Here is a 12,081-nt window from a genome sequence, read left to right on the forward strand (position 1 = left end):
TCGCTGACGCCCCCGGGCCTCCTTCCGGGGAAGCGGGCACAGGACCCCCGGGGTCTGGTCATCACGGGGACTCCGGAGCTCCCCGTACAGCAGACCCACGCTCTTCCCCCCCAGGGTAGCCGCCTCCTCTTCGCGGCGTCTCCTGTTCGCTTTCCCGGTCCCTCTACGGCGGCAGCGACCTTCCAAAACAACCGGATAGAGGCTTCGGGAAAACGCTCCACTCCCAACGTGCGTCCTAATCAAACCAAACTGTTGGCAAACGGGAAATAAAGGCGTGTGCGCGGGCACGTATGCGACACGCGTGTGTGTGCAGATGTACCACGGAGAGACGTGCCAGAGGAAGGGTTTTATTTCTCGACGTCTGAAGAAAGCCCGCCCAAGTCCGCCTGCCGCGGGCGGTGCGCGCTGTGCAGAAATGCAACGCTCCCGCGACACCCGCTCTCGGGGGCGACTCTTCCCCTGAGCCAAGCACCGAGCGCCCCCACAAGGCCAGAAGGCGCCCCCGGCAGCGCGTGCTCTGCACCCCGCTGCCCCGGCCTGCCCCCACCCCGCTGCTTCTAAGCCAGAGGGAGCCCAGGGGAGAGGGGTGGCCAGGGGGCATCGTCGTCCTCGGGCAGCTGGGTCGGAGGCACCGGTCACTTCAGCCAGATCCACTTGTCCCCCACGTCCTCGTTGTAGCCCGGGCTGTACTTGCGGCCTGGCAGCTGCGGGCGGGAAAGAGGGTCACTGGGGGGTGTCAAGGCCCGTCCCCCGCCCCGCCCCGCCCCCCGACCCCTTGACCCCTCGCCCCGCGGATCCTTCCGGCGGGGGCGCTACAAGCGCAGACCTACCCCAGTGCCTCTGTCACCGGCAGGAGGGTGGCAGGTGGTGCTCAGGGCAGAAGGGGGAGCCAGAGCTGCGGGGTGGCGGAGGGGATACCTCAGCCTGTCTCTCCTCCCCCTGCCTCGCCCAGGGTACCCTGCCCCAAGTTGGGGGCGGGGGGCAGGGGCGCAGGGCACACACAGTGGCAAACAGGCCACTTCCCACAGCCAGGAGGGCTCCCTGGGCAGGGGCCACAGGCTGGCAGGAGCCGCTCCTGGCGGGGGCCTTGCTCTGAAGCCCAGGGGTCTTGTGTCGGACAGGGAACGTTCCAGCACGGGCTTTGTCAGGGACGCAGTGAAACAAAGCACTGCTTTCTTTCTCACACTTTCCAGCAGCCGTGGCCACAAGGTAGACCCGTACACACCACACGCACTGCGGCAGCAACGCTCTGAATTTCGCCCTCATGAACAGGCACTAAAGCATTTAAAAGGCACCAGCCTTTCCTTTATCCTGATCAGCAAAAGACACTCAATTCCAGCCTCGCAAGGGGGAGGCGAGTCCTGCAGTAGCAGCCCAGCACCCGGAGGGAGCCCAGTGCCAGGCCCGCGCCACCCACCCCGCACCTAGCCGCACCCCGCCTGTGGGAGCGCAGGTCTGTGGTGGAAGGACAGACGTGCAGGTGGCCCGGGAGCCTCTGGTCATGAGAGGTGTCAGGAGCACAAGGGCAGAAAGGGCAACACCCAGCCCCCCGGGAGCTCACGGCCACGGGAGGATCGGGAAGGGAGCGGGCACATGGGGCAGCACCAGGCCGTCCCGAGCCTGCCAGGGGTGCCAGCAGGGAGTGTGTACAGCGGACCAGCAGAGAGGGGACACCCTGGGCACAGGGGGTGCAGGAGGGCCGCAGGACGCCAGGGTCTCTGCAAGCTCCTGAGCAGAAGGGCCAGAGCCACCTCCAGGGTCTTCAGGGCCCGGAAGTCCTGGGAAGCAGAGAGGAGCAGGAGCAGAGAGGTGGGTGGCTGCCCAGGCAGGGGAGCGCCCCGCCGGGTTCTGGAAGCAGCGTGGGGCTGCCGCGCGACGGAGGCTGGAAAACCGGGTCTGCAGCCAGGAAGGCAGGGCTGCCCCGGAGACAGACGCGAGCTCCCCCGGCAGCTCCAGGGCGGGGGTGGAGGGGTGCCACCCAGACGAGTCAGGGCACCCGGTAAACCTAAGAAGCGGGGATGCGGGAGCCCCATGCGGACTCCAGGTGACGGAGGTCTGTGGGCAGGTGGGGGCTGTGTGTGGAGACGGTGGGCGGGCAGAGTCTCTGTGTCGCACGGTAACGGCCCCAAAGACGCCCAGAACCTGTGACTGTGAGGCCACACAGCACAGGGGCCGTGCAGACCTGACTGAGCGGGGATCTCCAGGTGGGGAGACTGTGCTGGACAGTTGGGCCCAGGCCATCTCGAGGGTCCCACGAGAGGGTCAGAGCAGAGGAGATGCAGTGACAGAAGCAGAGGTTAGGCTGACCAGGGATGGGAGCCAAGGCACAGGGGCCAGAAGCTGGAAAAGGAAAGAGACAGAGGCTCCCAGAACCCCCCAGAAGGAGCACGGGCCCCACACCCGGACCTCCCACCTGGGCTTGTGCTCTGATCCCCAGGTCTGGGGATGGTGCAGGTACATGTCACCCACTCAGCTGGAGGCAAAGCCTTAGCGCAGCTACAGAACATGAGGGGCCGCTGGGGCCTGTCTGTACACGGAGAGGCCGCAGGAGAGCAGCCACCCCGAGAACCGACACCTCCCAGCGGCCTCCCCTGCCCACAAAGACATTCCCAGCCAACCGCTACAAAACACAACAAAAAAGCACAAGCTTAACTTCCACCACGCCTACAAGGTGGGCCTACCAGGAAGGACTTTCCTTTTCTCTGAAGGACCAGCCACGGCTTTATGTCCAAAGAACAGCAAGCTGACATCTCGAGGAAAGAGCAGCTGAAGCTTGTCCAGCTGCCCCCCCACCAGCAGACCCGCACCAGGCCAGCCGCCAGCACCTGCTGAGGCCACAGTCTGCCTCTGCTGTCTTCTTTGCAAATCAAATTTTAAACCACAGAGCAGAGATAAAAACTAGCAGAATATCAAACGCGCTGAGTCCAGCCAGTATCAATTAGTTGCATCACCGCCTCCGCAACCTGGACTTCCGGGGCCAGCTTCCAACGGGCCCTTGATGCCCAGAGAAGGGCACCCAGGTCCGCAGGGTCCCTGGGTGGAGGAAAGCGATCTGAAGACATAATGACCAAATAGTCCCCAAATGATAGGAAAACTACAACCCTTCACATCCAAGAAACGCCACAAACTCCAAGCAGGATACACACAGAGAAAACCACACAGAAACACACCATCATCAAATCAATGAAAACCAGTGAGAAAGAAATTTAAGAGTCTTAAAAGCAGCCAGAAGGAAAACGGTCCTTTAGGTGCAAGGGCCAAAGACGGGCCTAACTTCAGACACCTCCCCAGAAGCGGTGCGAGCCCGCAGCCCACGCAGAACCTGCGCGGGAGAAAACCGTCAGCCTGGACCTCTGGGCCGAAGGAAAGAGTCCATCGCAACGGGACGGGACTAAGCCACGGCCAGCAGAGGTCCCCACCAGCAGGACTAAGAGAACAGCCCCACAGGGAGTCCGTGCAGCGGCAGGAGGCAGACCGGAAACGAGGTTGACACGGGAGGACGGGCGGGACGAGACCAGAGCCGAGGACGTGCTGCGAGCCTAACGGGACAGGGAAGTGTGAGGTGTCCAGGGTGCTGGACGTGAGATGCACCGCCCAGAGCAAGAGCTGGAGGGCGGGAGTTGCAGGAGAGCTCCCGGGGCCCGAGAGGTGCCTCCGCCCTGCTTTCTGCGGCGCCAACGGGGGAAGGCACGGGTTCGACCCTGGGCAGCCTGGAAGCCAACAGAGGAGAGAAAGCAGATGCAGAGAAAACGCCTAACCCCTGAGGCCAGGAAGCGGGGCTGGAACGTGGCAGCAAGAGCAGGACCCTGGCGGGAGGCCCAGGACAACGCGGACGTCGGGGCTCAGCCCCTGTGACGGGCGACCTTCCCCAGACTCTGATTCGGTTTTACCGAGACAGCCAGCCTCTCTCCCTGCTCCCAGGCCGAGCCGTCTTCCTGGCACCTGTCAGAGTCCCTGCTGCGAAAGAAGCGCATGAAACCCGTTGCTCTGTGAAACAAACTCCGCGGGGACCGTCGGGTCCGAGCCTTGATGCCCGGAAACACCCATCAGGACAGAGCCGACCCAGCCCTGCTCGGCCGGCTGCCGCCCTTCCTGGAGCGCCTGCCCCAGCGCCTCCTCCCCCCGAGCTGCGGCCGGCCGGCCCTCAGGTGAAGGGGGCCAGCACCCCGGGAACCCCCCGGGACAGGTCCGCTGTCTCGTCCTCTCGGGTCCACCTCGGCGTCGCCCGCTGCAGTGACGGCAGCCCCTGCCCGGTCCGGCCCCCGCCACGTCCAAGTTGGTGCAGGCGAGGCCGAGAGAGTGCTGAGGTCACCCGGCCGGGCGGTGGGGGGCGGGCTGAGCCCCGGGCCCAGCCGCCCTGACCCTCCAACCCAGGACTCCTCCGCGAGGCGAACGGCCGCTCTGGGCGCGTGGCTCGCTCCGTCGCCGGCCTTTGTCGGGACTGGCTGGCCTCCACCCTTGCCGCGGGCCAGGGTCCCGCCCACTCACCCCCCCCCCCCCCCCCCCCCCCCCCCGGCTGCCTTCCCCCCTTTCCTGCCCTTTCACAAGCGTTCATCTCCAAGAACCGCCCTGGGGGAACTTCTGTCTCCGAGTCACCTCGGGGCTGTCCCATGAGGCTCTCCTAGCTGGAAGCTTCCCTGGGGACTGAAAGACAGGTGTGAATTCCGGCATCAACTCCGCGCTGTATTACTGTAAAAAGGTGAATGTACAACAAGGCAGGAATAAAGCCTCCCCTGGGTCTGCTTCACTCCGCGGGGCAGGCAGGGGAGATACTGGGTGCCAGGGACGCTGCTCTCGGGGCTCCGCGGAGCTCAAAGCTACCCTGTCGCTTGGGGCGGCTCCGGGACCCCCACTTCCGGCCCTGGTACCGCTTCCCCATGCGCATGCTCGTGACTCCGCCAAGAACGCCGCCTTCATTCAAAGGGAAAGCACGCAGACACTGAGGTCGCTTCTTTGCTACACAGTTTCCCAGTTCTCCACTCCTGCTAAGCGTCCATCAAGAGAAAAAACCTGAACGTCAACTTTCCAAAAGTCTTATCAAAGTCATTTTCAAACAATCTTCATTCTAAGAGTGAGCGCCTCCTATTTTTAACAGGGAAACGCCAGTGCCTACTGTAAACAGAGCCACATTTAGGACTTATCCTCACTGCCTCGAGACCCATCAGACTTGAAACCGTCTTAGCCCGGCTTCACTCACAGTAACTGACCAGGAAAGCCCCACCTCAAGCCCTCGCTCCAACACCTGAAGACAGGATGCCACCTCAACATTCCACACCACCAGTCACCACGGACCACAGAGCAAGGTCTGGGCACCCCGGTTGGTCAGGCTGCCCACGAAGCGTCACCCGATCGCTTCGCACACTGGGTCCAGGTGAAAACCTGCAATCACCCGCAGGTCAGGGCGCCTGTCGAAAGTCTGCCTTTCGTGCTGGCTTTCCTCTCCGAGGGCACAGGCCGCCTCTGCACGCAGAACGAGCCACAACGGGACGCGCAGACTAACGCTGCCCTTCAAGTAGAACTTCCCGTGGTGCATGGGGGGGGCGAGGGGGTCCCAGCACCTCTTGCAGCCGCAGCGAGCGAGGGACAGACTGACAGACCATGGGTGTCATCCACCCTCACGTGAGACGCTTCTCAACTGGGAGTCTGCGTCTGAACAAAAAACAGGTACCAGATTAAGTGCTACCTAAGGTTTCCGCATCAGGAGGAACGTGCAATGGCCAGGTCTGTGCCTGCTTCTTCCGCAGGTTTAGGCGCTTCTGTTTACTGCAGGTTTGTCTCTATTAAAGTGAGCTTCACAGAGGCAGGAACACACGGTGTGAACACATTAATGTTATTAGACATCTATTTTTAAAAGTGGTAAAGAAGAGCTCAATTCCGAAACGAAAATAGTAACCGGAGAGAGTAAAGACATAAAAATAGCAGGAGAGGAACAGAAGACTCTGTTGTCCTGGCAACTGCCTTGGACACGATCAGATTCACAGAGAGAATGCGCTATCTTAGTAGCATCTGGCCTCCTGAAATTGGAAAGAGGCTGAATCGGTAAAGCGGAAACTCACGCGCAGAGCAAGGATGGGCTGCACAGAAATAAAAAGTGACCTGATACAGTATTTGAAAAATGGCTTTGAAAAAACCAGCAGGCTGTCACGCACACAGGCAGTGCTCCCGCGACACTTACGGGGTCAATGCCAATGACGGCGGGGGGAGGGTGTGGCAAAGGCGTGGAGAGAGACTTCTCAGACTCCAGGTCCTCACAGCCCCCTGCAGGCGTCATTGGAGGGGACACCTGAGATTCCTGGACCATCCTTCCCTGAAAGGATCCGCTTTAGAGGGACCCCCCTAGTGGGGTCTACCCAGGTCCCTCCTGTCGACCCAGTCCCACACAGCACACGCACCTAAGAGCAGAGCCATAAAGCCAGCGCCTCCCCCTGCAGGCCCTGGCTGCACGCCCCGGCCCCACACTCACCCCACGACGACCCTCTTACGCCTCGTCTAGTTTGGAGACCCCAGGAGGAGCAAGTGGCTTCACAAGGAGAGGGCAGGGATGAGCTGGGAACAGAGGTTGCAGGAAAGGGGACGGTGGCGCGTCCAGAGTCACAGCCATGTCCCCACCTTCTCTCCCAGGGACCGAAGCTCCATCTCCCACCTCCATCTCTGCCCCATCCACATTCAACCCGTCAAGCAGGGCCTCCTTCCGCGTGCAGTTCTGACTCTACCACTCCAGAAACGCTGACGGCTCGCAGCCGCCTAACTCCCACCCTGTGTCCTGACACTGCAGCCCACAGGCCCTATGCTCTGACCTGCTACCCCCGCCCCCTGCACTTCACCATGGGGGTAGCACCTCCACCTCCCAGCCCCGCCCGCAGGAACCAGGACCTCTCCGACCAGAACACACTGCCTGAGATGGCTTCACTTCCACCCACAGCCTCGGGCCCCCCATCTATTTATTTATGGCTTGTTCCCCGCCCCCGCCCAGGGTGAGAGCAGGGCCTTGTTTGACCCCCCTCGTCTAACCCCAGTGCTCAGGTCCTGGAACAAGAGGCAAATCTCTGCAGAGGGACAGGTGAACCAGCGTCAGCCCCGAGCTAACGCCAGGCTCCGCGGGGCGTGTGGGGAAGGCACCGTCTCCTCGCTGCCCAGTGCTGTCCACACGGACCGGCCCCCGGGACAGAACCTTGGGTTACACAGAAGACAAGCTGCCTTCCAGTCTCCAGCCTCCCTTCCACACCTTGAAGGCTGGGGCGCAGCCACCTGCCAGGCAGAGGGCAGCCGTGCCTCCCCCGGCCCTCTGGGGACGGGACACAGGAGGCTCCAGATGCTGCAGACGCCTTCCGTTCCCAGCACGACAGCCCACCGTCCTGAGAACCCACCATCCTGAGAAGCCACCATCCTGGGAACCCACCGTCCTGGGAACCCACCGTCCTGAGAACCTCTGGAGAACAACGCCCTAGAAATGCGTTTACATGCACCGCTGAGCTTGGCCAGAACCCCACGGGCTGAAACGCAGAGGCCCTGGCTGCCACAGGCTGGGGGGACACGCGCACAGCTCTGCACTCTGCCGGCCGGGCTCCAGGCTGCGCGGGGGCGGGGGGCAGCCAGGAGGCCTCTGGGCCCGTCCTGGCGCAGCGTGGGCGGCCAGCCTCCCAGCCGGGGCTGGGCACATGAGCCACCAAGGCAGCCGACCCTCCCGCTCCACTTGGGTTCCGGCCGGGCCGCAACGCAGCCCCTCCAGGGGTCAGCCAGCAACACTCGGCACCCGGCCTGGCACAGGACAGCACCCGAGTCTGGTGCTCGCCTGAACCCGAACATCCCCGGAGGAGGGGCCCGCTCCGCCCAGGCCTGGGGTTAATGCCCACGGAGCACGGACGCGACATCCAAAGTCTCCAAGACGCAGAAGGAAAGAGGCCGCGAGGGCCAGAAGCAGGGAAACCATAAACGGCAGAGTCAGCGCACACGGAACCTAAGGAAGATGTTTAAAGGAGAGAAGATGCTGAAAGCCTGAGCGGAATAAGATCCTGTCCACAAGTCAGAAAGTCCTGGCATGACAAAAAAGGAATTTAAATCTAGACTCATCTTTGTTAACGTGTGAAACCCCAAAGACAGAGCAGCAAGCTCCTGAAAGGAAAAGGAGGCCTGATGCTTAATACAAAACCGCAAAGGTCAGGGTACTACTTCTTTTTCCAGGAATTAGAAGCACTGCCCTATAATTTCCCACCGCGAAGTATCAACGAGCTCAGTACCGACTCGAAACACGCATGCCGTGCAGCGGCCCTGCGGTGCGAACCCCGCCCCGCCAAGCGCCTGCCCCGCGTGTCTCCCCCGCGTGTCTCTGTGGGCAGAGGGCAGGCCCCTGCGGATCAGGCGGGGTCGCACCGTACCCTCATCCCCTGCCACACCAAGCAGGTGCTGAGCTGAGCCCTGGACCGGCCGGGGCGGGACCGCAAGCCAGAAGCCCCGTGTTGTTCAAGGGCCAACCGCAGAAACGTCTCGGGTTGGCCCTGTAATTTGGCTAAAACACACATTTTCAACAGTAAGATTTCTTTTTACTAAAAAATAAGAAACCGCCTACCAGGGTAGCTGATTTCCGAGGACCAAAGCCACAAAAAAGTACCCATCGACCCCGATATTCCAAGGAGCGAATGGCTGCAGAACACCCTTCGCTCTCACTCTGAGCCAGTCCTCCTCCCGAAAGGAGCGATTCCTTAAGCCGAGGGCAAGCTGCTGGCCCGGCCCCTGCAGGGAACCGGCCAGGCCGGGGCACAGACCCTGCGGCCTCGCCAGCCGCACCGGCTGGTCTAGAAACACGCCCTGCACCCCGGCACCTGGCGAGGGAACCTTCCTGAGGAGCCACACGTCTTCCAGCTGCAAGACGGCGGCCCCGAGCTGCGCAGAGGGCTCTACCGTCCGTTCGTCTTCACCCGAGTGCACCTTCCAGAGGGAAAGCCGGGCAACTGCTGCTCGCGGCTTCAACGTCCGGATAAAGCTCTGCGAATGAAGCCATCCGGGCCTGTGACTTAGTCTCACTTCAGTGTGTCACGTTTTCAACCATCAAGCAACTAAATTTCCTTTAAAAAGACAGCGTTCCTCTAAATAGCCGCACGATTTTTACTCCCCAGACAATGCAGAGCCTGCGACGCCCACGGTGACATCTGGAACGGAGGAGAGAGCGCCCACACAGCGGCGGGACCGACAGTCACCCCTCAGCCGGGTGAGCAGGGGCAACACGGCAGTGCTGTGCCCCGCGGACAGCACTTTGGCTGCGAACTCCCCCCAAACACAAATCCAGGCTAATCCCGAGAAACCCCAGTGCCCCTGACCAGTCCTCCTCAAAACTGTCAGAGTCACCAAAAGCAAGGAAAGCTGAGAGGTGGTCACGGCCAAGGGAGCTTCTGCAGACATGGCCACGGACAGTCGTGTGCTGTCCTGCGTCGGATCCCGGAGCAGAGAGGGCGTCAGGGAGAAGCCAAGGAGATCAGAATACTGGCTGGACCTGAGTTAGCAAGAGCGCATCCACCCTGCTCGTCTCCTGTAACCACGAAACACCACCGCACCGTGAGACGAGATACACCCAACTCTCCCCGTGGGAACTCGCGTATCTTCACAATTTTTCCGTAAATCTAAAACCATTCTAAAAAATGAAGCTACTTTTAAAAAGTTAAGAATTTTAAAAATTAGATTTCCCCAATCGTTTAAATACTGATTAAGAATTTCAACATTTCTAAACATTAAAATTACAAGTCCAACGTGGTAGATTCTCGTAATGCTCACAGATGAGAAATAAGACAAAACAAAATAATGGTGAGAACCTGCGGCACAGCCTCACTGGGTCACTGGCTGAAAAGACTACGTCGGATGTGGCTCCGTGAAACGAACCTGACCAGGATCCATGAAGATGCGGGTTCGATCCCTGGCCTCGCTCAGTGGGTTAAGGCATTGCTGTGGCTGTGGTGTAAGTACAGATGTGGCTCAGATGCCCCGCTGCTGCTGTGGCTGTGGTGTAGGCTGGCAGCTGCAGCTCTGGTTCGACCCCAGCCTGGGAATCTCCGTACGCCGCAGGTGTGCCCTCGCCCCCCCCCCCCCCAAAGACTACTATGTCCACCTGCTGGGGGGCCAGTACAGACCACCTGCCCCCCAGCAACCAGGAAAACTGGACCACGTGTGAAAACCAAAACCAAATCTGTGCAGAGGCGTCAAAGGCAGGGGTCCAGGAGGGGGAGCAGAGGGGATGCTGCGGGGTGGCTTCTTCCAGAGCCCCCCCATGGGTGGGAGCTGGGAGCCCGGGGGCTGGGCGAGTGCTCAGCAGTGAGGGAACCATGAGGACAGGATCCACCAAAGGAGGGGGCTCCAGGCAAGGGCTCTACCAGGAAGGGCAAGCGGGAAGCACACCGACCTCCCGAACCCAAGCTCGGCGTCCGTCCACGTGATTTCTGACGGACCTAGAGCTGCCCGCGGTGTAAGGACACACTTCGACAGCGCTTCCCAACAATGGCTGGCGCTTAAAAACACAGCAGCACCAAAAACACACGGAATGACTCACAACAAAAAGGACAAAGGGACAACTGGTGTAAACGGATCTAAAAGAGGTCCAGACACCACAGTTACCAGATAGCTTTGTAATTAACGTGCTCAAGAAATGAGATATCAGGCGTTCCCGTCATGGCGCACTGCTTAACAAATCCGACCAGGAACCATGAGGTTGCATGTTTGATCCCTGGCCTCACTCAGTTGAGGTTCCAGCGTTGCCATGAGCTGTGGTGTAGGTTGCACACTTGGCTCGGATCCCGCACTGCTGTGGCGGTGGCGTAAGCCGGTGGCTACAGCTCTGATTAGACCCATAGCCTGGGAACCTCCATATACCCTGGGTGCGGCCCTAAAAAGGCAAAAAAAAAGAAAAAAATGACATAACAACAAAAGTTCATTAGAGAACTTGAAGTTATAAAGAACGGGGGCACTGTAAATCAGCTATAATAAAAGAAAAAAGTTATAAAAGAATGGAAATTCTAAGATCAAAAAGGACTAAAATTAAAATCTCAAATACAGAAAATGCAAATCTAAGGAGATCAGGAAGAGCTGAAAAGACTAGAAGGCAAAGTGAAGGACAAATCTGGGCCAAAGGTTGTGGAGAAAACAGGGGGGAAGCTCCCGCGGAACAGAGAACCCGGTGCGAAGGTCCCAGGTGCTCAGGCGGAGCGCGCGGAGCCCAGTAAACGGCAGCCGACCTGAGGCGGAGCTCGGGAGACCCGAAACTGCCAAGCGTCTGCCCAGGACGCTCTCGGCTCCAGGCAACGCGCAGATCACAGCCCCCAAGACAGCAGGATGCTCAGAACCAAGGCAGACTACCACCCCAAACACAGCAAACCAAGCCAACCCTGCGGAGGCGCAAGGACCATCCCCCCAACTGAGGTCGGCACTGCACGGGGAGGAGGGCCCTCAGGGCTTGGGGGAGGCCCGGGGTAACGCGTCAGCTGAGCACGGGTGGGGACTGGTGACACACCGCCGTTCAAAACTCAGCACGTGATAGCACACTGAATATCCCACGTCTATGAAGAAATGTGTTCCCTGAAATCCCCCACCAGCTCACCCTTCTAACGCCGTGGGAAGACGGAGGGCGACCTCCCGCACGCTCTTCAGAGAAGGGAAGCAAGGTCCCACCCACCTCGGTGTTTGATACCCGCGCAATCCCGACGGCAAAGCTGACGAGGAAATCACAAGGACCTCTCCAGGACACACGTACAAACCCCCGACTAAATACAAGCATCAGGTCCGGCGGCAGTAAAAACACGAGAGGGATTCAGCCCAGAAATCAAGGCGGGCCTCTAAGGAGACCGACACAGGCCAAGGAGTCAATCAAATTATCACGACTACATCAGCAGAAGAAAGAGGAAAATCAGCCAAGGCAGACCCAACATCCAGACCCGACAGACGCTCCTCGAAAACTGCTAATGCCGTGGAACCTTCCTGATCTGAAGGGGAGTGTCTACCACCTGCCCACAGCCAACAGGGCAGCTGGGTGAGCTACTGGAAACCTCCTGAGAGTGGAAGCAAGGGAAGGGCCACCACTGCTAGAAATTCTCCCCCGCGTCC

At 60.2% G+C, this 12,081-nt stretch overlaps 1 protein-coding gene across 2 annotated transcripts in view; it reads right to left on the bottom strand.

The window, feature by feature from the left end:
* Positions 1 to 331: 331 nt before the first annotated feature.
* NDUFA10 (NADH:ubiquinone oxidoreductase subunit A10) overlaps positions 332 to 12,081 on the bottom strand; it is a 32,930-nt gene continuing 21,180 nt past the window's right edge. For both annotated transcript variants that reach the window (XM_047773947.1, XM_047773948.1), the window contains one exon: positions 332 to 704. In XM_047773947.1, the coding sequence (XP_047629903.1) occupies positions 636 to 704 (69 nt within the window). In that variant the 3' untranslated portion in view covers positions 332 to 635. The remainder of the gene's footprint in view (positions 705 to 12,081) is intronic.

Source organism: Phacochoerus africanus, chromosome 3 (assembly GCF_016906955.1).
Source record: "Phacochoerus africanus isolate WHEZ1 chromosome 3, ROS_Pafr_v1, whole genome shotgun sequence".
NCBI lineage: Eukaryota > Metazoa > Chordata > Mammalia > Artiodactyla > Suidae > Phacochoerus > Phacochoerus africanus.